Below are 27263 nucleotides of genomic sequence, written 5' to 3' on the forward strand. Positions count from 1 at the left end.
TTTGATTGGTTTTAGTCTGTTTTCAATTACTTGGTTTCAATATGTGTGAAGATATGAACAGCTATTTTGAAGAAAACAAGAGACATTATGGTAGCCATTGTTGATTTCCTGTTGTTTTGTTTTGAATTCCCATGTTATTGGCATTGTTTTACTCTGATCTGTTTTGTTCTGTTTGTTTTATTCTTTTTAAAATAAAAAAAAATTAAAAAGGAAATCATAAAGATCAGAGCAGAAATTAATGAAATTAAGACTTAAAAAAAAATCAATAAATCAAACTGCTGGTTCTTTGAAAGAATAAATGAAACAGATCAACAGTCAAACTTACCAAAAAAAAAAAAAAAGGAGAGAGAGAACTCAACAATGCAAAATCACAATAGATACCACCAAAATCTGGAAGATCATTAGTAACTAATACAAATATTTGTATTCCAACAAATTGGAAAATCTTCAAGAAAGAGACAGATTCTAGATATATGCAAATTATCAAAACTGAACATAAAAATTCTGAACAATCCAGTAATAAGCAATGAAATAAAAAGCCCACCAAATACAAAAGACCCAGCACCTGATGGGCTGTATGAGATGAACTGTACAAGATATGTAAGGAGGTTACAACACCAATATTCCTCAAACTCTTTAATGAAACTGACAGAGAAGGAGTGCTTCCAAACTCATTTCTGGAAGCCAGCACAATTCTGATCCCAAAACCTGATAAAGACCAACTAAAAGAGATAAATTACAGGTCAGTTTCCTTAGGGAACACAGATGCAAAAAATTCTCAATAAGGTATTGGCAAATAAATTGCAATACATCATCAAAAAGATCATACATCATGACCAAGTAGGTTTCATCCCAAGAATGCAGGGATGGTTCAATAGGTACAAGTCAATAAATGTATACCTAATCAAAAGATCCCATAACATAAACCACATAATCCTATCAATAAATGCAGAAAAAGCTTTTAATAAAGTCCAACACTCATTTATAATAAAAGTCCTGCAGAAAATAGAGACAAAAGAAATTTACCTCAATCTGACAAAAACCACTTATGACAAACCAACAAGCAACAATACATTAAGTGGTGGAAAACTGAAAGCTTTCCCTCTAAAATCAGAGGGAAGGGTGAACAGTCTCAACACTTCTGTTGAACACGGTACTCAAAATATTAGCCATAGCAATCAGACGAGAAAGAAATAGAATGTCATAATGGCATGATCCCCTACCTAGAAAACCCAAACTCTTCCACCAGGATTCCTAGACCAACCAAATTCAGCAGTGTAGCAGAATACAAAATCAACTCTCACACACACACACACAAAATCAACAGCAATCCCTTACACTAATAATAAACTCTCCAGAAATTAGGAAAACAATACCATTCACAATAGGATCAAGAAAAGTTAAATACTTAGGAACTGACCTAAACAAAGAAGTGAAAAACCTCTACAACAAAAGCTACAGTACTTTGAAAAAGGAGATTTACCAGGACATCAGAAAATAGACGAAATTTTCCCTGCTCCTGGATAGGCAGAACCAATATAGTCAACATGGCCATACTTCCAAAACAAATATCTATATTTAACACAATCCTATTCAAGCTACCTACAGCATTCCTCACAAAAGTAGAGAAAACAATCCTAAAATTTATATGGAACCAGAAGAGACCCAGAATAGCAAAAGCAATCGAGAGTAACAAAAACAAAAACAAGATGCATCATAATATCTAACTTCAAAGCTATGATGATAAAAACAGCATGGTACTGGCACAAAAACAGGTATGCAGATCAATGGAATAGAACATAAGATAAAGAAACATTCCTAAACATTCAGCTACCTGATCTTGGACAAAAACCCAGAAACATACTGGAGTAAAGAGAGCTTCTTTAGCAAATGGTGCTGGAAAAACTGGCTATCCACATGCAGAAGATTGAAGCTAAACCCGTCTCACCATTTACTAAACTAAAATAAAAATAGATTAAAGATCTACATATTAAAAGAGGAACAATGTACTGGTAGACAAAATAGGTAAAACTCTTCAATTCATAGGTATAGGCAAGGACTTTCTAAACAGAACTCAAATTGCACAATAACAGCAAGAACAAACAAATGGGATGATATCAAATTTTAAAAACCTGGGCAGCCAGACCCAAGCCTCTCTTCATGATCAGAGCCATTCTCAGACTGTGGAGGGAGAGAACAAGGCCTCACCAGGAAGCAATCCCCACCCAGAAACCACACCGTTTTCATTGCTTCGTTGGGTTGGATTTTATTCTCTTTTGTTTTGTTTGATTATGTTAAATCTGATGACATGAGCAGCTATTTAAAAGATACCAAGATACATGATGATAGCCATTTTGGATTTACTATTGGCTTGTTTTGAAGTCCTTTATTGCATTCATTGTTTTGTTTTTATTGTTTCTATTCTATTCTGTTCTGTTTGATTTTTACTATGTCCGAAGTTATCTGCAGCTATTTTGAAGACAACAAAAGGCATTATGGCAACTATCGTTGATTTCGTAAGGTTTTGAAGTTATGTATCACTTATACTGGTTTATTTTGATTGCTTTTATTCTATTAAACATGTTAAATTCAATGAATCAGACACACAAGCTTAAATGTGGTATTGTTTCTCTCATCAGAAACCCAAAGTACAAATAAAGTGCAAAATAAAAAATTGATCAAAGGAAACAAGGACACAGATCTTGTGCAAATGGGAAGGGGAACAAGAGATTGAGAAAAGAGGGAAAGGGGACATAAATATTTAAAATGTTTCATGTATATGTATTAACTACCTATGATAAATGTAATTACTGTGTTCAAACATGAACAAAAAAAAAAAAAGAAAGAAAGAAACTGGGGAGAGGAGAGAGAGAGGGAGGATAATGGGGAAGGAAAGAAGAATAAAAAGAATTACATACGTTAAATCCATGTACCTACTCTCTAAGATGAACGTAAACACTGTGCACTGCAAACATGTACTAACTAAATAAAGAATGAAAGACAACCTCCAGAATGCTTCAAAAAGTGACAAGAATAAAGGGATAAGTATGTTCCAAGTGAGGGCAAGTATTCTAGAGGGACAATGCTAGAAATCTGTCTTTTACTATAATAATTTTTAAATTTAAATTGTTACATTATAGTTTGATCACTTTTTATATACTATGTAACACAAAAAATAGAGAAGATTAAAAATGGCAGAGAAAATGCCAGCAGGAAAATACAGCCTCTACAGGACATGGAATTGAAAAACCTGGAAAACAACTTAGCAATGAGAAAAAGAAGCAGAGCTCCAGAAGTTAAGAAAGAGTCAACAGGAAAACTAGAAACCAGAAAAACTGAAGAAACTGAAGCCAATGCAGAGAAGAACTAAACAGTTCTTCTCTAAGCTAAGCTAGGCTCTCAGGAGGTGGTCCTGACTCTGCAAACATAAGGTAAACCTGAAAAGGGGGAGATCCCTAGAATGAACCATGGACTGATAGTCCCAGCCCCCCAAGAAATCCCTTACTTAAAGCTATCAGTACAATGTAGAATTTTCCTCTGAAAGTAACTCCTTCACACAGCAGGCTAAGGTTGCAGAAGAAATTCATTGCAGTGCCACTATAGACCAGACTAGTCAGGAACCATTTTAGGAAGGGGTGTATTGTTTGAGAATAAGCCAAAAAAAAAAAAAAAAAAAAAAACAGCTAAGTGTGATGGTGCATGCTTGTAATCCCAGCATTCAGGAGCCTGAGGCAGGAGGATCTTTGTGAGTTCAAAGCCAGCCTGGGCTACAATGTAGTAAGCTCACGTCCAGCCTGACTGCACAGCAAGACTCTGTCTCAAAAAGACAAAAAAAGAAAAGAGCTACTCCAGGGATCCTAAGTCACAGAAAACAGCTACACTTTGGGGTCTCCAGAGCCACACTACCATAATGACTGGGTGGCAGACAGCCAACAGAGGCAGTCTTGGAGAAGGGACAGCTAGTCACAGACAACCCTGAGAAATGTAAGCAGCTGTGAGGTCAGTGTAGGAAGGACAGTGGTCTCACCCTCTGTGGAAAGAAGCCAGGCTGATTTTTCTGAGAGTGGCTGGATCTGAAAGTGCTCACATCAAGTCCAAGGGGCGGCTTGACAGTCCTTACTGCCCACTTCCAGCAGAGTTCAGTGGTCTGTTCACTTTTCCCACCTCCCATTATGATCAGGGATCTACCTCAACTTGGATGCTTGCCATTGCCAGGAGTAAAAAAGGCACACCAAGAGCCCATGGGCCATACACCTAGTCGGAGATAGCAGTGTGGGGCACAAAAAAGGGCAGAAACAGTAGGAACCCCGAGGCAGACACCACACCACTGACTGACCCTGCCCAGCAGGAAAGGTGAGGCAAAACTTGCCAAGTGAGTAGCAAAAAGTGGTGAAGGAGAAAAAAAAGGCCAAGAAGACAAAATGATGCACTGCCCCACTCTTATCGGGTGCATTCTAATGCCACAGGCCTTGGTTTCATGGAGGAATTTCTTGTACTAGTTTTTCCTTTTAGTGTTTGAGTTTTGTTTTGTTTCTATTTCGTTTTTTCCTTTTGATCTTTGCTTTTGTTCTTTTTCTGTAACTTTTATCTAATTATATTTCTTTTGTTTTTTAACTGGATTTTTATCTCACTTTTCTCTTGTTCAACAAGTTTAAAGAAATAAAAAACAATAACTGAGTTACATAAGACCTAAATGACCACTCTGGAAAAGAATTAGAAAATATGACTAGAAGGCAACCCAGTCAGGACTCCTCCTGTCCCTCAGGAGCTGTTCCTATTTCCCAATAAATTTTCCTACCAAAAAAATTATGAAAAGAAAGCATGCAGAAGTAGATGATATAAAAACTTCAATGGAGGGGCTGGGGATTTAGCTCAGCGGCATAAGCGCCTGCCTTGCAAGCAGGCAGTCGTGAGTTCGATCCCTGGTACCGATAAAAAGGAAAAAGACCAAAAAAAAAAAAAAAACTTTAATGGAAAGCATGGATAGCAGACTTAACCAATGTGAGAACAAGTGACAGAAACAGAAGATAAAGAGATGAATGTAGTAGGTCATAAACTCAATGTCACCCCCCAAACAACAAAACACTACAGAAATCGAATCCAACAACTCCTAGATGACTCAAAATCAAAACAAAAACCCCCTCAGAATTATAGGATTAAAGCAGACAACATAAGATCAGTCAAAGTAAGGTTGGTGGTCATGGTCCTGGAGGTGGTGAGGATGATAACAGGAAAAGAAATCCAAACCTCTTGTATCAACAAGAGTGGGATAAAAAGAAGAAAATAAAGGGACAATATGCTGCCAACAAACTGCCACTGCTAACACTTCATACTCAGTGCCACTCAAAATTACTGAAGTTGGGCTGGGGATTTAGCTCAGTGGCATAAGTACCTGCCTTGCAAAGCAGGCAGTCATGAGTTCGATCCCTGGTACCGAAAAAGAGGAAAAAGACAAAAAAAAAAAAAAAAAAAAAAAATTACTGAAGTTAAAATAAAGGTCAGTCTTTCCACAAAGAAAGAATTCCTTAGAAATCAGAAGCCTCCAAAACCCTCTAACTTCTCAAAAACTGATTTCATGAACACTAAAATACAGAAAGCTATAAGCAAGGAACGCAAAAATCAATGGTCAAAATGTTTGAAGAGATAAAGAAAAAACATATAAATAAATACATAAGATGTTTAATGAGCTCAAAGAGAATTTAATTAAACAGACAAGTCAACCAAACAAGCAACAAAGAAATATCAGGAGTTAAACCACAGTGCTGAACAAATAAATTTAACAGATTACTGACAAAACGTTTCACCCAACAACAAAATACACTTTTCTCAGCAGTTCATAGAACTTTTTCCAAAACAGACTACATCTGAGGTCATAAAGCCTGCTTAAATAAATACAAAAGAACTGAAATAATTCTTTCCATATTAATGGATTAAAACAGAATTTCTAAATCAACAGCAAAAGGAGACAAGAGAACTATGTGAACACATAGAAGTTAAATATTACACTACTGAAAAATCAATGGACCACAGAAAAAATCAGGAGAAAAAAATAAAAAAGAAAGCAGTTCTAAGAGGTAAGTTTATAACTATGAACATATACATAAAAAGAATACACCAATACAAATAAATAATCTAATGATGCAAGGTCCTAGGGAAAAAAAAATCCAAATCTGAAACTAGTACAAGGAAATAAATTATAAGAATGAGAGTGGAGATTAACTAAGACAGAGCGGCTGGAGGATTTAAGGTTCTGTTGAGACTACGATGGCTGATAAGGGAAGTCTACAAATCCCGCACCTTTTACGCAGCACACTGGCCAGTGGATACAAGAGGAAAAGCTGTATTGGATTTTGGCAACTGCTGGAAATCAAGACCCAGGACCCCGCGAAGCAGCCAGGGCTGCCCATCTGTGCCGGAGGAGATTGTGAGACACTCTGGAGCTCCGAAGCTGAACACTGTGCAGTTTTCTGACCGTTCAGCGCTGTCAGGACGCAGTGAAGGCAAGCGGTGTAGTGTGCAGTAGACTCAAGAGGAAGATCTGCACTGAGTCCTGGTAAGTACTAGGGATTGGGTCCCACGGCTGCTGTGGCTGGCTGGAGGACATCTTGTCCGCCACCACGGCAACATCAATAACACGGAGAGTCTGGTGGAGCACATCTTGGAGTTGGGCAGAGCCGGTTATTCGGTGACATCAGACAGTCGCCCCTGGCTAGAGAGGTCTGGTGGAGGACATCTTGAAATTGAGCAGAGCCCAGGGCCGTGATGGAGTCAGCGACACAGAGAGAACTAGTGGAAGACATCTTGGAATTGGGCAGACCCGCTGCCGCAGTGACATTAGATAGTCGCTCCTGGCACAGAGAAGTCTGGAAGACAGCTGGGATTTGGGAAGAGCCCTGTGCCACGGTGACATTAGTCAGCTGCTTCTGGCACAGAGAGAACTGGCAGGATCTGCTGGGGCTGAACCAAGCCTCTGACTGGGACCCAATAAGCCGATACAAAATAGTCGCGACTCTGTGACATCCACAAAGTACAGCCTAATTTGCGGATAGACTGGCACAGAGATTGGAAGCTAGCCTGCACTGTCCCTGCATCCCTGCCTACCCCGAATAACAGCAAATTGGGGAGGACAGCAAAAACTGAAGTCAGCACGCTTCTGAAAGGCCCTAAGCAGGAGAGGGCCAGAGACCCCCAAGACACTCCAGTCTGAAAGAAACCAGAAACATGACAAGAGATAGAAATTTAAAAAAATCTCCAGCTGCCCAACATGAGAAAATAAGCCCAGGAGAAGTAAACACTGAAGAGAACAAGCACAGTAACCATCCAATACTGGACATAGCATCAGCCAAATTAAAAAAATACCTCCATGACCTCATAGATGAATTTAAAGCTGTACTCCTGATCCAAGTGAGGCAAGATACAAAGAGATTAATTAAAGAAATGACAAGCCCCGCCCAAGAGAACACAGATGGAAAAACTGAGGAAATCAGAAAAGAAAGAGGAACTTCTGAAGAAGAATTTAAACATAACTTAGAATACATGAAACAGATCCAAAGAGATTATAGGAAACTAAAAACTCCATTGAACACTGGCAAAATGCCTTGACAGAAACTAAAGTTAGCCTTTTGAAACTTGAAGAAAGATTTATGATATATGATCGTGAAAGAAAAGACCTTTTAAAAATAACAAGAAACCAGAAAGAAACAATTCAAAGGCTAGAAGCTGACAAAAGGATACATAACTTAAGAATAAAGAAGGTCAGTGAGGAAGCAGGAGCAACCAAAAATGAAATACAAAGAATATTCACATATATTAAAACAAAATTTCCTATGAATAGCAAAAAGAAATGATATCCAGATAAAAGAGGCATACAGAACACCAGCTACCTACAACCAAAACAGATCTACACCCAGACATATAATAATCAAGATTCCAGAAATCCACCAAAAGAACAGAATATTAAAAGCAGCCAGAGAAAAGAAGCAGATTACCTACAACAGGAAAATTATCAAAATAACAATAGACTAATCAACACAAACTCTTCAATCAAGAAGGAAATGGGGAGAAATATTCCAAGCCCTGAAAGAAAATAAATGCAACCAAGACTCATATACCCATCAAAACTCTCTCTCAAAATTAATGGAGAAATAAGATGCTTCCAAGACAAGGAGGAACTGTGGGAGTTCGTGGCCACCAACCCAACCCTACAGAGAGTGCTAAAGGACATTCCAGAGAAAGAGAGGAAGGGATACCAGGATTCCAGCAACAGTGGCAGAGAGGCCTCAATGAATAGGACAGACAGTGGAATGAGGGAGTAAGGTGGACAAATTATAGCAGTAAAGTAGAGTAGACAGGCAGAGATGATAAGCTATACTCTTTAGTATGGATAGCTTTGATACACTATAAAAAAAGGCAGAGGTCATAGTTAATAGTGTATCAGGATTTAAAAGACACAGTAGTCTTATTGCCCTGTTTAGTTTGAATTTAATTTGTTCTGGTCTGTCCACTCATATCAGATTTGAGGGCACACACATCTGACCCAAAAATAGCAGGTTATACCATGGTAACTATCCTTAATTTCCTATTAACTTAAACTGAAATCCTGTACTACTTACATTGTCTTACTATGACTGATCTTATTTGAATCTGATTCATAAGACCACGATTTTGCCTTGGCTGATTTTATTTGAATTTGGTATGCCTGATAGTATCGACCCTAAAAGTAGAGACAACTACTCTGAGGAAGACAAGACGTAAAAGATATCTATACTGGTATTAATTATTAACGGTTCTCAAGTCCTACAATGTTTTCAAAGTTGTGTTTTTATAAAAATAGCTAGGAGTCTGGGGATTTAGCTCAGCGGCATAAGCGCCTGCCTTGCAAGCAGGCAGTCGTGAGTTCGATCACCGGTACCGATAAAAAGGAAAAAGACAAAAAAAAAAAAAAAAAATAGCTAAGTAATACTATGTTTAACTATATTAAGCCCAATGATGTGGACAAATCTATTGAAAATAACAAGAGAAAGCATAGTAACTACGGAAGATCACCTAAAATTGTGGTCTTATGTGTCTTATTCATTGCATGTTTTTCTAGTAATTCGTTTTGCTGTCTTGTTATGATTTGTTTTTCCCTATAATACAGAGAGGATAGATATACATGAAGAAATTTACACACAAGAAGATTTTTTTTAAAAAACTATTTATGGGAACAGATTATATAATGCAAGATGTAATGAACTCTGAAGAAGAAGAGACACTAAGAAACCCAATGCTTGAGAGGGATCAAAATGGCGGCTTGCTAGGGGATCGAGCGAAGAATCTCTCCGGAGAAATCATACTAGAAGCTAGAATATGACAACATGGAGAGGGCCAGACAAATCGATAGCGATTCTTATTAACCAAGACAGTGCAGCTGGAGGATTTAAAGTCATGCTGAGACCGGGAACGCTGATAACGGGAGGCTGCAAATCCTGCGCCTTTAAATCAACAAACTGACCCGTGGAACCAGCAGGAAAAGCTGTGTTGCTTTTGGTGACTGCGGGAAACTGAGACCCGGGACTCTGAGTAGCAGCCAGGACTGCACCGCAGCACCAGAGGAGATCATACAAGACTCTGGAGTTCCAAATCTAAACGGTGCGCAGATTTCTGACCGTTCCGCGCTGTGCCGGGAGCGCACGCTGTGCACAGTTCCGCGCTGTGCCGGGAGTGCGGGAAAGGTGGGCAGCTTGGTGTGCGGTGGACCTGGAATGAGGACCTGCGCCGGACTCTGGTGAGTACTGGGAACCCCGCGGCTGCTGGGGTTGGCCAGAGAACATCTTGGAACTGGACAGTGCCCGCCACCACGGGAAAATCAGTAACACAGAGTGTGGTGGCAGACATTTTAGTGTTGGGCAGAAACTACAGCTCGGTGACATCACCAGGTCCCCCTGTAGGGAGGGCTGGTGGAAGACATTTTGAAATTTGGCAGAGCCTGATTATGTGCTGGCTTCAGCTCCATACAGAGAACTAGTGGGAGACATCTTGGATTTGGGCAGATCTGCTGTTCTGGTGCTCCTGTCACAGAGAGGTCTGGAAGAGAACAGCTGGGATTTGGGCAGAACCCTGTGCCATAGTGACATTAGTCAGCTGCTTCTGGTACAAAGAGAACTGGCAGGAGCTACTGGGGCTAAACTAAGCCTCTGCTTGGGGTCCAATAAGCGGATACAAAATAGTCACAACTCAGTGACATCCAGAAAGTACAGCCTAATTTATGGATTAACTGGCACAGAGGCTGGACACTAGCCTGTACCGCCCCTGCATCCCAGCCTACCCCAGATAACAGTAAATTGGGGAGGACAGCAAAAACTGAAGTCAGCACGCTTCTGAAAGGCCCTAAGCAATTCAGAGAGGGCCAGAGAACCCCAGGACAGTCTGAAAGAAACCAGAAACATGACAAGAGATAAAAATTAAAAAAAATCTCCAGCTGCCCAACATGAGAAAATAAGCCCAGGAGAAGTAAACACTGAAGAGAACAAGCACAGTAACCATCCATTGCTCGACACAGCATCAGCCGAAATTAAAAAGTACCTACGTGATCTCATAGAGGAATTTAAAGCTGTACTCCTGATCCAAGTGAGGCAAGATACAAAGAGATTAATTAAAGAAATGACAAGCCCCGCCCAAGAGAACACAGATGGAAGAACTGAGGAAATCAGAAAAGAAAGAGAAACTTCTGAAGAAGAATTTAAACATAACTTAGAATACATGAAACAGATCCAAAGAGAATACCAGGAAACTAAAAACTCCATTGAACAGTGGCAAAATGCCTTGACAGAAACTAAAGACAGCCTTCTGAAACTTGAAGAGAGATTTATGATATATGATCGTGAAAGAAAAAGCCTCTTAAAAATAACAAGGAACCAGAAAGAAGCAATTCAAAAACTGGAGGATGACAAAAAGATACATAACTTAAGAATAAAGAATGTGAGTAAGGAAGCAGGAGCAACCAAAAATGAAATACAAAAAATATTCACAGATATATTAAAGCAAAATTTCCCATGTATAGCAAAAAGAAATGATATTCAGATAAAAGAGGCATACAGAACACCAGCTACCTACAACCAAAACAGATCTACACCTAGACATATAATAATCAAGATTCCAGAAATCCACCAAAACAACAGAATATTAAAAGCAGCCAGAGAAAAGATGCAGATTACCTACAGCAGGAAAACTATCAAAATAACAGCAGACTTATCAACACAAACTCTTAAGTCAAGAAGGGAGTGGGGAGAAATATTCCAAGTCCTGAAAGAAAAAAATATGCAACCGAAGTTCATATACCCATCAAAACTCTCTCTCAAAATTAATGAAGAAATAAGATACTTTCAAGACAAGGAGGAACTGTGGGAGTTCGTGGCCACCAATCCAACCCTACAGAGAGCGCTGAAGGACATTACGGAGAAAGAGAGGAAGAGATACCAGGATTCCAGCAACAGTGGCAGAGAGGCCTCAGTGAACGGGGCAGACAATGGAATGAGGGAATAAAGTGGACACATTATAGCAGAAAAGTGGAGTAGCAGACATGAGGCAGAGACGGTAAGCTATAGTCTAGTATAGACAGCTCTGAAACTATATTTAAAAAAAAAAGCAGAGGTCATTGTTAATGGTGTATAACGATTTAAAAGATACAGTAGTCCTATTGCCATATTTAGTTTGAATTTAATTTGTTCTGGTCTGTCCACTCATGTCAGATTTGAGGGCACAGACCTCTTGAACCAAAAATAGCAGGTTATACCATGGTAACTATCCTTACTTTCCTATTAACTTAAACTGAAACCCTGTATTACTTACATTGTCTTCCTATAACTGATCTTAATTGAATCTGAATCATAAGACTATGGGTTGGCCTTGGCTGATTTTATTTGAAACTGGTATGCTTGTTAGTATCAACCCTAAAAATAGAGGCAACTACTCTGAGCATGACAAGATGTAAAGGATATCCATACTGGTATTAATTAGTAATAGCTCTCAAATCCTACAATGCTGTCAAAGTTAAGTTTTTATAAAAATAGGTGATACTATGTTTAACTATAATAAGCCAGTGTTGTGGACAAATCTATTGAAAATAACAAGAGAAAACATAGTAGCTACAGAAGATCATTTATATTGTAGTCTTATATGTCTTATCCATTGCATGTTTTTCTAGGAAATTGTTTTGCTGTCTTGCTATGACTTGGTTTTCCCTATAATACAGAGAGGATAGATATATATGTAGAAATTCACACATGGGTTTTTTTTTTTTAATTATTTACGGGAACAGATTATATAATGCAAGATGTAAGGAACAGATACTCTGAGGAAGAGATGCTGAGAAACCCGAGGCTTATTTTGTAGCATTATAATATAAATTCTAGCAATCTATTGTTCGCTGATTAGAATGACATTGGACTGGTTTCTTGAGTTCAACTTCAGCATATATAGAGATGGGGATAGCTATCACAAAGAGAATGAGAGATGCGATGGTAGTTACTATTGTCTTCCCTAATTTGGAACTTGAGGACCTAAAAAGACTTCATCATCCTGTAATGATTTGATTAGTTCTATAATATGCAATAAGTATATAAAGTGGGTGAAGATAGGGACAACTATTTGTAAGAAACTAGAGACAGTTAGATAATGAAGATCTCCAGTGGACTTGCTTTGAAATCTGTATTTCTTTAAATTGTTTTTTTTTTAAATGTTCTGTTTTGATATGTTTAATCTTACCCTCTTTGAGATGTAAAACAAATGTGTAGGACTGATAATCATATTACTGCGCTTTTGTTTGATCACAGAGCAGAATGGTTTGTAGGGTCACTTTTTGAATGTCATTCTAAATACTTTAATTCTATAACCTGAACAGCTATTTCTAAGATGACAATGTGTAACTTATCAACCAGCAATTTCTTACCGTTTGTTTGTCTGTAATTTTGTATTATTTCTACCCTTTTTTTAATCTCCATGTATTTTTTTTGTTTCCTTTTCTTTAAATTAAAAAAAAAAAGAAACCCAATGCTAATTTTGTAGCATTATGATATAAAATCTAGCAATACTATTATTCACTGATCAGAGTGATATTAATTTAGTCTCTTAAGTTCAATTTCAGCATATGTAAAGATAAGGACAGCTACTACAAAGAGAATGAGAGATGCAATGGTAGTTATTATTGTCTTCCCCAATGTCAGATCTTGAAGACCTAAAAAACCTTCATCATCCTATAATGATTTGTTTACTTCTATAATATGCAGTATGTATTTAACGTGCGTGAAGATGGAGACAACTATTTGGAAGAAACTAGAGATAATTAATAAACAGTGAAGATCTCCAGTGGACTTGCTTTGAAATCTGTATTTCTTTAAATTGTTTTTTTTTTTTAACTGTTTTGTTCTGTTTTGATATATTTAATCTTACCCTCTTTAAGATATAAAACAAGTGTGCAGGACTGATAACCATATTACTAAGTTTTTGTTAAATCACTGAGCAGAACTGTTTGCAGTGTCACTATTTGAATGTCATTTTACATACTTTAATTTTGTAACCTGAACAGCTATTTTTAAGATGACAATATGCAACAGCGATTTCTTACGTTTATTTTTCTGTAATTCTGTATTATTTCTACCCTTTTTTATCTCCATGTATTTTTTTGTTTCTTTCTCTTTAAATTTAAAAAAAAAAAATGAGAGTAGATATTCATGAAATGAGTCTAAAAAAATACACAAAGGCACAATAAATCAAAAAGTTTGTTCTTTAAAAGAATGCAGGAAAGCTCCAGTGGCACAATCGGTTAGTACACGGTACAAAAGAATGGAGGTCAGGGACTTAGCTCAGTGGAACAGCACCTGCCTGGCAAGCTTAAGGTCCTGAGTTTGATTCCCAGGACCAAAAATAAATAAATAAATAATATAAGGATAGAAAGATAACCTGGGGTAAAATAAATGAGACATTTATAAATATTATATTGTCTCTCCAGTATAAAAAATAATAATAAAAACTGAAAGAGTAATAAGATCCAAAATGTATAATAGATATTGTAAAAATGAAAGCCAAAGAAAATGCTCTAAAGGATATAACTGTATGTATGTTTAAGTGTGCAAGATAGATAACCATACTACCAAATTTTTATTAGTTCATCAAACAGAATAGTTTGTAGTATCATTGTTTGTCTGTCCATTTTTTATGCTTTGATTTTGTAACTTGAACAACTACTTCTAAGACGACAATATGTAATTTATCAACTAGTCATTTCTTTTTTTTTTTTTTTGGTCTTTTTCCTTTTTATCGGTACCAGGGATCAAACTCACGACTGCCTACTTGCAAGGCAGGAGCTAATGCCACTGAGCTAAATCCCCAGCCCCCTCAACTAGTGATTTCTTACTTTTTTTTGACTAGTCATCTCTTCCTGTTATTTGTTTTTAAATTCTGTATTATTTCTATATATTTTTCTGTTTTGCTTTTTTCACTGAATAAAACAAAAAAATAGAAGAAAGAAAGAAAGGAAGAAAGAAAAAGAAGAGAAAGGAAAACCTTGGAATAGAAGCAGACAGGAAAGTGGGGAGAGAAGGGGCAGTAAAAAGGATTGCAATCTGATATGTGTATGTACCAACTCCCCCACAATTAATGTATTTACTATGTATTGCAAACAAATATACTGAAAAAAAAGAAGAAGAAGAGGATCAGGTATACTCCTCTTTGAATGCAGTGTGGGGTCCATGTCTTCACATAGGGAAGCTTACCTGATGGAGGTGAGGAGAGGCATCTGGGAGGACACACAGCTGCTGTCAAAGATCCTGCAAAACAGAAATCAAGAATGAAGAAACATGCTCTTTATTATTCCATAAAAATGTTTGGAAACACACACATGTATATAAGAAGACACTCATTGCTTTGTGGAAACCAGATTCTAAACTCAGCGCACATACCTAATAAAACTTATAAGGTATATTATATTATAAAATTCAGCACTTATAATTTAACATGGACATAATTTATTTAAATGTTCTTACCCCAAACTTAAAATGAACATTCTATGGGCAGCTCAGCGGCACAGTGCCTGCCTGGTAAGCATAAGGTTGTGAGTTTGATTCCCAATACCAAAAATAAATAAATATATATATATAAAAGGAACATATCAAAGTAACAGGGCTCTACAACTATATTCAGATACTTAATAATATGGGACATACATAAAAAATGTGGTCTCAAAATCCAAACTTGTCAAGTTCAATGCATGTGCCAAAAGTGATTCCCTAAGAGAGCCATTGGGTGAGGGCTGATGCAGGGGGTGCAGACTAAAACTAAAGAGCACCCAAGCAGAGGTGTCCAGAGGCCCTGCTGAGCACCCTGGCGGGAAGAAAGCACTCATCTCACCACCTCCTCTCCTTCCTTCTGAGACAGCCTTTCAGTGCAGTTTCCAGGCATTAGATTCCAGTGACAGCTTCTTGCCTAATTAAATGACTAGAAAGGAGATACACCTCAGTGACATAAGTGCCTGCCTGCAAGCCCAAGGTCCCGAGTTCAATTCTTGGTATTAAAAAAAAAACAAAAAAGAGCAAATTACTAGAAAGAAAAATTACTAACGGTTACTATAACAAGGCTAAACTTACAGTGTAAACAAACAGAAATGGAACAAACAGGCAGCTCTTGAGAAAAAGGAAACCTTATAGAAGAAAAGATCAGAGAGATGCCATTCCTTCCACAGTGACTGACTTTCTTCATCTCTCAGTGACACAAACTCTGAGCAGCTAATGGGGCACCCAGGACACACCACACACCACATCCTTCCCAAGCAGAAAGGAGGGGGCATTCAGAGCCTGACCTATGTAATTCAACAGGTATATGTGAGTTAATAATAAATGCACTCCAAATTCTCCAAAGGTAAAACTCTCAAATTGAGAAGACTTTGCAAACTTAAAACAAAATTGGAAATTGTAGAAGAAAACAAAATCATTTGCCCTTGTGGCTACATTAACATTCTCTGTCTTGTTCTCCCTTTTTTTCAAGAGAGAGCATCTTGCTGCATTGCCCAAGATGGCCCTGAACTTCTAATCTCAAGCAAACTTCCTACCTCAAATAGCCAGAACTGGCATCTTCACACCTGTTTTTGTTTTTGAGGCAGTCTCACTATGTAGCGCAAGCTAACCTTGAACTCACTATGTAGCCCAGTATGACCCTCCTGCCTCAGCTTCCTAAATGCTGGAGTTACAGATAATGTGTGATCTCACCTGGCTGGGAACTCTTAAAATTGCCATTATTTTCTATTTTTCATTCAAGGGATTTCAAAATCAATTTTTAGTAAGTAACTAAAGAAAATAATCAAAGCTAAAACCTTAGAAACATAACCATTAATCTATACAGAAGCCCAATTTTTGCTCTTTTCTGCTTGCCTGTGATCTAGGGCTCTGTAATTTCAGCACTTGCAGGGTATACCCCACTATCCCCTAAGTAAGAGCTTCTCTTTAACCTACAACTCTCCTTTCCAAGACAAGACATGGATGGATTTCTGGGCTTCTTCAGTGCTGAAAGGCTGACCATTAGCTCCCTAGAGCAGTTACAGACTCTCTACAACCCCAAAACTAGCAAAAAGCCATTAAGTACAGGTCACTGGGCTAACTATGCAGGAGACTGAATCTAGACTCATCTCTCTCACCACATACTAAACTAAAAGCAAAATGGATCAAAGATCCAAATATTAAAAAAGAAACAATCTACTGGAAGATAAAATAGGTAACTCTTGACAATAAAGACATGGACAAGGACTTTCTGAACAGAACCTCAGTTGCACAAGGAATAATACCAAGCATCTACAAATAGGATCATGGCTAGTTACAGTGGAGCGCACCTATAATCACAGCACTCAGGAGGCTGAGGCAGGATGATCACTATAAGTCTGAGGCCAACCTGGGCTACATACTGAATTCAAGGCCTCAACTACATGCAAGACCACCTCCAAAAAAAAAAGGAATTCTACAGATTTCCCTTCTAGGCACCATCCCAAAAGAGTTAAAAACATTATATTATAGGGAGACATGCATATCCATGTTTTAGCAGAGCAATTCACAATAACTATATCTTGGAAGCAGTATACTCATCAACAGAAGAATAGATAAAGAAAAGGTGGCATTCACACACAATGGCATACTGTTCTGTTATGAAGTATAAATTTGAAACATCTGTAGGAAAAATCACTGCATCTTAAAACCATAACACTAAGTGAAATAAATTAGTAACACAAGCTTAAATACTATATGATTTCTCTTATATGAGAAATCCTTAGCACTCAAGAGCAGGAGGATTGTTGCAAGTTGGAGTCCAGTCTGGGCTACCTAGTAACTTCAAGGCCAGGCTGAACCACATAGTGAGACCTTGTCTCAAAAAAAAGAAAAAGGGGGCTGGGGATTTAGCTCAGCGCATAAGCACCTGCCTTGCAAGCAGGCGGTCGTGAGTTCAATCCCCGGTACCGATAGCGAAACCCGAAGCATAAATGAATTGTAAAGTAAAAGACCAAGACTAGGAAAACAGGGAGATAGATCTATTGTAAATGGGAAGGAAATAAAGAAATGAGTGAGGGTTAGGGAATGGGGACATAAAAAGAATTAAGAGGTGCTGCATATTGATAGGATTATTTCCAAAAGATGTAAAGTATAAAACAAAAGAGGCCTTTATTCTGAGAAAGCGGAGAGAGGTAACTGACACCCCACCACCACCACCACCACTGCTGGAATCCCGCGGGCGATCTCTCTGGCGGACACGTGGCATGGTGGGGTATACACGTAGCCTAAGCTTAAGATAGTGCCCTAGAGCCATTAGAGATGCACAGGTATCCCATTGGCACACGTTTGGCGCCAGGGGCAGATTCCTAAGGGTGGGGTGGGGGGAATAGAGTCACAGGTAAATCTCTAGGGGTGGGGAGGTTCAGGTTGAGGCTTTCCTGGCTACAGTGTCCCGTCTGGGCCAAAACCCTTTCATATACATGTACCAACTTCCCATAATGAAGGCAATCTTTACATACTGAAAACATATACTAATAAAAGTAAAAATTTTGATAAACAAAAAATATATATATAATTGTATTTTAGAAGTACAAGTCAAAGCTGTGCAATGGCACATACCTATAATCCCAGCATTCAGGAGACTGAGGCATAAAAATCATCTCAAATTCAAGGCCAGCCTGAGCTACACAGTGAGTCCAAGGACAGTGTGAACTACATAGCAATACCTTGCCTCAAAAAATATATAAATGGGGGCCAGAGGTTTAGCTCAGCGGCACAAGCGCCTGCCTTGCAAGCAGGCAGTCGTGAGTTCGATCCCCAGTACCAATAAAAAGACAATAAATAAATAAATAAATAAACAAAAATTTAAAAAAAGAAAAAAGCCAGGCATGGTGGCACAGGCCTTTAATTCCAGCACTTGGGAGGCTGAGGCAAGAGGGTTGTCGTGAGTTTGAGGCCAACCTGACCCAAATTGCAAGACACTGCCCCAAAAATTTACATATATTTTTGTGTATGTATTTAGGGATTTAGCTCAGTGGCATAAGCACCTGTCTGGCAAGCGTGAGGTCATGAGTTTGATCCCTGATACCAAAAAAAAAAAAGGGAAAAAAAAAAAAAAAAATATATATATATATATACACACACACACACACACACACATACGTACATATATATGTGTATATAGGTCATTAGACCTTGGGAACCTAGAAATGGCTGCAAAGAAATTAACACTAGCAATTAAATAAGAAAAGCAGTAAGCAAAGTTTTTGGTTTACTGACAGTAGCTGCAAACATGTCTGTGTTCTCAGTTTACCTCAGCTTACAATCTGCACATGTGGACACCACTCTGTTACCAGTAACAGGTGAGAAGTAGGCAGAAGCAATGCTTTTCGTGTGTTCAGTAACAGAGACCAAAGGCTGGCTTCTCCTGGAACTCAGGTGCCTGGTGTCATAAACATGGATATCCCTGTGGTAGAGAAATAATGATCAGTGTCACCACAGTGCATGCAGTGAGTTGTAAAACATGGCTGAACACAAGCTAGACACTCACTGCCACACTGAAGAACATTTTAGAAAGAACTGCTAATCTTTTTAGAGCAACTTCATTTATTTTGGAATGACTTTTTCTGCGCAAATAATTCGCTGAGACATTTTTACATTCAATCCTTTCTAACCAATAAAACACTAGCTGGACGTGGTGGTAAATGTCTGTTATCCCAGCACTCGGGAGGCTGAGGCAAGAGGACCAGCCTCAGCTACATAGTGAATTCAAAATCAACCTGAACTAAAAAAAAAAAAAAACAAAGTCAACCTGAACTACACAGCTAGACCCTATTTCAACAAACCAAATAGAAAATAAGGCAATGAATATTCAAAATCATCAGTCTTATATTTTATCCTATGATAACATTAGACTTTGAAATGTTTCTCTAAATGTTTTCTCATTATTTGTAATAATAACTAAAGTGCCAACAAGTATTGAACTCATTTAGAATATTAAACCACTCCATGGCCCCAAAAGGAAAAAATTTGCTGGTTCGCAAATGTAACTGTACAAATGTTCCAAAAGGTATTTTTTCTTCTGACTTTGTGATTCATTGATTATTCAATAATGTACTATTTAATTTCCATGTATTTACCTAACTTTATAATTTTATAAACACTGGTATAGATACAAATTAAATTTTAGAAAAATTCCAAAAATATAGCAGCTATGTGTAAACCAGCATATATACAGATAAGTTTCTAGTTGCTTTCTAACCTTTCTAAAGAAAAAAAGCACCACAAGCTGAGTTATAGGTTATATATAACTTTTTCTTTATTACAATTTTAGGTTTACTCAAAACTAGAAGTAAATGAACATAATGCCCAGGAAGACAGAAATGCACAGTTCTTTCGTACTTTCATTATACATTAAATCCAAAAGAGCCCAGTGTGTTGGGACACACTATTATCCCAACACTCAGGACCTGAGGCAGAAGGATCACCTTGAGTTAAAGGCCCATCTGCACTACACAGTGAGATCAAGGCCAGCATGAATTATATAGCAAGACCTTGTCTCCAAAAAGAAAAAGAAAAAAATCACACTCAAAAGAAGCCTCTTTCAGTGTAAAAAGGAGAATTATTTGGTCTTTGTGTATTACAAAAGTCAAAGGTCTTTGACAACCAAACTAAATCATAACATTTTCTGCAGAACATACCTCAATCCTGCAGTCATGAAATACTGCCGGTGCACAGGGTGCACATGAACAGTTCTTATCTTTCCCATAGAAGAACAAATAAGCTTCTCATAAGAAGTCCCAGATGTCCGTCTATCCACCAGTGACAGGGTCCCATCCCAGTGTCCTACTAATAAAGTGGCAGCATCCTCTGTCAAGAAGTCAAAGGAGGAAAAGCTCTTGCTTTCATTTCTGTACACCTAAGGGTATAAGTAACAATTAGCTGTACGACAGTTTTCCCTTAAGAAAAGTTGTTTTTTTTTTTTAATCGGTACCAGGGATCGAACTCACGACCGCCTGCTTGCAAGGCAGGTGCTTATGCGCTGAGCTAAATCCCTAGCCCCTTCCCTTAAGAAAAGTTAAAGCATAAATTCTTATCTTTTTTTTTTGTACCGGGGATTAAACTCATGACCTTGGGGCTGGGGATTTAGCTCAGCGGCATAAGTGCCTGCCTTGCAAGCAGGCAGTAACGAGTTCAATCCCTGGTACAGATAAAAATGAAAAAGAAAAAAACAAAAAAAACTCATGACCTTAAGCTTGCCAGACAGGTGATTATGCCATTGAGCTAAATCCCTGGCCCCAAAGTGTAAATTCTTAATAAAAAAGTTATAAAGCATTTTACCCAAATCATCTCACTCATCTTCTCAACATCCACACAGGAAGCACAGAGTGAACTGGAAATCAAGGCAGTGCAGCTGTGAGGCTTACCTTTAATCAAAAGTCTCATCTATGGGCTAGGGATTTAGCTCAGTGGCATAAGTGCTTGCCTGGCAAATACGAGGTCATGGGTTCGATCTCTGGTACCAAAAAAAAAAAAAAAAAAAAGCCGTATCCACTCATGTCAGAGCCACAACCCAATCTCAGAACCAATAACCCTCTGTTCCAGTCATACCTCATAAAACATACTAGGAAATGAACTGAGTCTGAATTCCATCCCATTGAAATTATACCTTAACATACCAAGTAACTTTGCCAACCAGGCCCAAAATATCCTGTTGAATGTTCATTTGTTCTTATAATAAAATAACAAATTAAAATTCTTAACAGTTAAGCAGACTGCATCTATCAAAATATTTAATGCGTATAGTCTTTTACCTAATAATCTCACTACGAAATGGATAAAGATATCTGCCACAAGAAAGCTTGTAATAGCAACAAGAAGGTGCCAAAACAGGTCTGGTCAAATGAATTACTATCACATCTCCACTCTAAAATATGCAATGCTGAAAGGAATGAGGCAGTGTGGTTTTACTACCTCTCCGACACATACTATTAAATGAGAAAAGTGACATATAAAAGATTAAGTAATGGTTTAAATCCATTAGTACAAATGAGGAGAGAAAAAGGTCTCTGTAAAGATACAGTATTTGCTTCCTGGAGTTACACTCAAGATGTATCAGTTCAGGGTTCCTGTACTGAAACAAAAAATAAATACTTCTATCAAGTAAGAACAAATACTATTCTTGTTGTTGAATCATGAATTGCTATTGATTTGTTGTTTTGATAACAAGTAGTATAAACTAAGATTAACAAATTAAACTCTAAAGCATCACAACTTCCACACACCCAAAAAAGCTCAATATATACAAACTAAACTTCTTCAGATATTTGGTCCGTATGTTAAAATGGCTGAGAACAGAGGTTTGTAAGTCAGACAAACCCTAGTGCAAATTTTAGTTCTACCACTTACGTTCTTTTTTTATTTTTGAGACAAGGTCTCATATAGTTCAAGCTGGCCTTGAACTCACTATCTAACTTGAACTGGCTTCAAACTCAGTGATTCTCCTTCTCAGCCTCCAAAGTCCTGAGATTACTGCCATGTGCCACCATGCCCAGCAACCATTTATATTCTTGAGCAAGGTAATAAATCTCTCTTACCTCAGTTTTTTCATCTTTTAAATGGGAATAAAATTATCTATTTCATAGTATATATTTCATGTACTAAATATACAGTACATTCATAATTTCACGTAGCATAAAGTAACTTCAAATAGCAGTATCAGGAACTAATTATTGATACATGCAACACACAGATTGAATCTTAAAAGCATAAGAACAGGTAAGAGGGCAGATACAAAAGCCTACACAGCATTTGACTCCATTTGTTAGACAATGGAAAAGACTAAATTATAGGCACAAACAGTGATGGGCTCTGTCTCAAAAAAAAAAAAAAAAAAATACACACACACACACACACACATATACATACATACATGTGGGTGTGGGTGTGTGTATATATGCACAGTAACCAGATCAATGGTTACCAGGGGCTGCAGACAGAGGGCAGAGACTGACTACAAAGAGTCATGACAGAATTCTGTGGAGAGAAGGAAACTTCCTGTTATCTTCATTGTGGTAATGGTTATACTGGTGTAAACAATTCTCCAAAACCCATAAAACTGTATAAGAAGGTAAATTTCACTGTACAAAACAAGCTTCTAAAAAAGTAGAGAAGTTTTACAACTCAAGAGAAAAGATTAAAAACTCAATTAAAACAAGGACAAAGGTTTTAAATGCTTCTGTAAAGAAACAGCATAAAGATGCTCAGTAACCACATCATTGATCGTTAGAGAAATGCAAATCAAAACCACAGTAAGGGGACCAGGGATTTAGCTCAGTAGTGCAGTTCCTGCCTGGCAAGCATGAGGTCCTGAGTTTGATTCCTGGTACCCAAATAAATAAGTAAACAAACAAACAAAACCAAAGTAAGGCACCATTTCATGCCCACAGCACAGCCACCCTACCAGCAACAACAGTCACTGCAAGGTTGTAGACAAACTTGAACCCTTACACATGAATGATGGGAATGCAAATGATACCAATGGTTGGGGAAAATTTGGCAGTTCCTAAAAATGCTAAACAATGCTGGACGTGGTGGCAGCACTTAGGATGCTGAGGCAGAGGATCGCCTCCAGTCAAGGTCAGTCTGGCCTACAGAGTAAATTCAAGGTCAGCCTCAATAATTAAGATCGGAAAGCTAAAACAAGAGGATTACCATCAGTTTAAGACTAGCCTGGGTTACACAGTGAGTTCAAGGACAGCCTGGACTACATAGTGAGACCCTGTCTCAAACAAATAAAAAAAAATTTACATAGTGAGACCCTGTCTCAAAAAACAAAACAAAACAAAAAAAATCAAGATACCATGTGACAACTGTACATAAATGTTCAGCCTCACATTATTTGCAACAATTAAAAGCAGCCAGGTACGGTGGTACATGCCTGTAATCCCAGCACTTAGAAGATTGAAGCAGGAGATCATTGTAAATTCAACACCAGCCTGGGCTACAAAATGAGGTCCAGCCTAAATTGCCTAGCAAGACTCTGCCTCAAAATAAAGAAAAAAAAAAAAAAAAAAAAAAAAAAAATATATATATATATATATATATATATAGAGAGAGAGAGAGAGAGACGTTAGAGACAAGAGATAGAGATGGGTAAAGATAGATTAAATCTGAGCTGAAAGTGTGGTTCTAAACCCTGGGTTCAATTCCCAGCAGAAGAAAGGAAAAAAGAGATGGAAGCCAGGAGTGGTGACAGATGTCTATAATCCTAGCACTGGGCTAATTCAGGAGGATCACTAGGAGTTCAAGGCCAACCTGGTCTATATAGTAAGTTCAAGGCTAGCCTGCATTACATAGCAAAACTAGTCTCAAAAAAAAAAGAAAAGAAAAGAAAATATGAAGCAAGAGCCATCCTTCCTGGCAAGCAGGGCATGCCAGAGACAGAATAAGTCAGTACCTCCCGAGAATCAGCCATGCTAGAACTTGCTGGAACCAAGAAAGTAATGAGCCAGTCTTCCTTGTAAGTGCTGCAAGCCGCAGAGGCACCAGAGAAAGAACAAGTCTGTGTCTCCCGTGAGCCTACCAGCGAACAGGCTGAAAATCAAATTCCCGTGCGCCCATCCCGTTAGCAACTGGATAGACTGCAGGTCAGCCAGAGTTGATAGCAACTAAGGTACATAAAGCAACTAAATGCTTGTATTGTTAGGTTAATTATGCTGACCTGGGGCCAGAGGTCTGAGCATCTCTTGGAAGGATGACAGTATTTAATATAGCAAAAGGGGGATTTCCTTCTATCCTGTCTTTGAAAGCCAATATTATTTTCACTGTTTTGCTTGGTTTGTACTATTCAATATTCTATTTTGATTGGTTTTATAGTGTTCTGCTTTTGGTTTGGTTTTACTAATACTGACTGGACAACTGTTGTGAAGATGAGATATATTATGGTAGCTATTATTGTTATCCCAGTATCCTGCTCTGAAGTTATGTACCAATTTCCCTGATTTGTTCTGACTGGCTTTGTTCTGTCTTGTTTTGTTGTATTTTACTATCTTTAAAATAAAAGATATGAAAAAGAAGAAGGGAAGGTGGTGGAAGAGGGTGAAGGAAGAGAAAAGGAAGGGAGAGAAAGGGAAAGGTGGGGAGGAGAAAGAAGAGGAAGAAAACAAAGGAGAAGAAAGAGGAAGAGATGACATCTTAACACTTGGCTTGAAGGCGATGGAAGATCAAATTTATACTTTCTGTATTACATACTAAAATTCTTTGGTATTTAACATAATGCCATTAAACAGGGCGTGGTGGCATATTACTGTAATCCCAGCACTTGGGAGGCAAAGGCAGAAGGATCATTGCAATTTCAAGGCTAGTCTGTGCTACAAAGTGAGCCCAAGACCAGCCTGAACTGCATGGCAAGACCCTGTCTCAAAAAGACCAAAATAATAATAATAATAATAATAATAATAATAATAATAATACCATTACTGATGAATTTCTCTACTGTCTTTTTTGCCAGTGTAAGAATCACTCCCGCAATAGTGATGCATGCAAAGAAGAGAGAGAACAAAAAGGTAGTAATATTCCAATATTTTCCCCCAAGTGAATAAGTATAAGGCTTAATCCTAGAAATAGTAAAATTACTTTATTTAAAATCTTTCCCAAAAAAATTAATATAGTGGCACATACCTCTAGTCCCAGCTACACAGAAGACTGAGTCAGGAAAATTATTTGAGGCTAAGCTAGACAACCAAGAATGACCCTGACTCTTAAACAAAAAATAGGGCTTAGGATATAGTTTAGCAACACCTGCATGGCAAACATAAGGTCATGAGTTCAATTGCCAAAAAAAAAGAGTAAACACTGTGTGGCAGGCACTGTCCTAACACTTTATCTGCATTAACTCATTTAATCCTTGTGACAACCCTATTACGCAGCTATCATGACTATCCTACTTCACAACTAAGAAAACTGAGGCATCAATAGGTTAAATAACTTGTCCAGGTCACATAGCTAGCAATAGATTTTCTGAGACTTGAACTTAGCCCCAACAACTGTTCCCCTTCCACCACTATAACTGACAATAATCACTCATGTGGTATCTCCCAGAGAATCCAGAATCTCATCTGAGGTTGGCGCGTAAACATATGACCACTTACCTCATCAAAGGCAGCCTTGGAGAAATCCCCACATCGCAATGTGCCATCATAGCTCAGGGACAAGAGGTGGACTGGGTTGGCAGGTGAGAAGTAAAGGCAGCTAATGGGCTGACTGTGGGGAGAGAAAATATATGTCCCATCTTCTTTATTTTGTTGAGTCTGAAAGAAAGTTGGAGATTCAAAGATGATATAACTAAGCTATTCACATAGGGATTATATCTAGTCTTTTCTCTAACTATGCTCACTCTCACACTCAGATAGAAGTAGGAACTTCACACAAATGTGAAATTTGTTTTCCTATAGCTTTTAGGATAAAAATCCAAAATTGGTTTTGGTTTTTTTTGGTATTGGGGATTGAACTCACAACCTCATACTTGCCAGACAGGCGCTTATGCCACTGAGTTAAGTACCTGGCCCCCCAAAAAATCCAAATTTCTTAACGAAGTTTAGATGGTAAATGTCTTACCTTAGCCCACATTTGCAGCTTCCTACTTCTCCACTCACTATCTCTTTTCTTCCATGACTTATTTATGTATTTATTCTGGAGCCAAGGAGTAATGGGGATTGAGCCCAAGGCCTTCACAGTAAGCTACATTACCAGTCCTTTTATTTTTCATTTTGAGACAAGGTCTCACCAAGTCACAAAATTATGAATTTGTAGCCTTTCTGCCTCACCATTCTAGAGAGCTGAGATTACAGGCATGTGCCACCTGGTCCAGCTTCCTTAAGCTCTTGACTATATCAAATAGGCACTTTCCTGCCTAAAGTTTAACCCTTTGTCTTAAATAATTTTCCCTTTCTTTATTTCACTCCTCCTTAGCTTTTAAATCCTAAATCAATTCTCACTTCCTTAGGAAAGCACTCCCCAATCCTCTAAATTAGGTCAACCTTCCATCATTGTGTTTTTGAAACACTATTCTCTTTTACCCCAGGAGTCACAGTATGCAGTAATTCACTCCACTTATATGTGATTTACACTGGGATTGCACCCCCCCCCATAATGGCTATCACCAAGAACATAAAAACAATGAATGTTGGCAAAGACTGGAGTAGGAACCCTTCTAAGTGCTGATAAGAATGTCAATTAGTACAGCCACTATGGAAAACAGTATGAGCGTCCTCAAAACACTATAGAGAGCTACCATTTGATCCAGCTATACCACTCCTCAGAACATACCTGAAGGAATTAGCATACTAGAAAATACCTGCATAGCCATGTGTATTGAAACACAATTCACAATAACAAAGATATGGAAGCAGCCTCAGTGCCCATCAACACAAGAATGGATAAAAGACAAATGTATTCAGTTACAAGAAAGAATGAAATTCTGTCCTTTGCAAAAAAAAAAAAAAAAAAAAATGGATAGATCTAGATACTATGACACTGAGCAAAATAAGCCAAACCTGGAAAGACAAATATTATATGTTGGTCCTAATATGTGAAATCTAAAAAAAAGATGACAAGCAGGAAAATAGGAAGGGAATAGTAGGGAGGGGAGGGTATGAAGGAGGGAATAGGGTGATGGATATGAGCAAATACCATATATATACTGAAACCCAACACCCAGAAACTTGTGAACTAGGTGGGAAGGTGGGACCAGAAGGG

General features: G+C 38.0%; 1 protein-coding gene across 4 annotated transcripts in view; it reads right to left on the reverse strand.

The window, feature by feature from the left end:
* The window catches only part of Wdr76 (WD repeat domain 76), a 63239-nt gene that overhangs the window by 8438 nt on the left and 27538 nt on the right, over window positions 1-27263 (reverse strand). For all 4 annotated transcript variants that reach the window (XM_063250138.1, XM_063250139.1, XM_003475460.5 and 1 more), the window contains 4 exons: window positions 25658-25816; window positions 20207-20424; window positions 18820-18972; window positions 14751-14804 (listed from right to left, as the gene is read on the reverse strand). In XM_063250138.1, the coding sequence (XP_063106208.1) occupies window positions 14751-14804; window positions 18820-18972; window positions 20207-20424; window positions 25658-25816 (584 nt within the window). The remainder of the gene's footprint in view (window positions 1-14750; window positions 14805-18819; window positions 18973-20206; window positions 20425-25657; window positions 25817-27263) is intronic.

The sequence above is a fragment of the Cavia porcellus genome, unplaced genomic scaffold (genome assembly GCF_034190915.1).
Source record: "Cavia porcellus strain 051 isolate PalLab524CR breed Dunkin Hartley unplaced genomic scaffold, mCavPor4.1 scaffold_6, whole genome shotgun sequence".
NCBI classification, from domain to species: domain Eukaryota; kingdom Metazoa; phylum Chordata; class Mammalia; order Rodentia; family Caviidae; genus Cavia; species Cavia porcellus.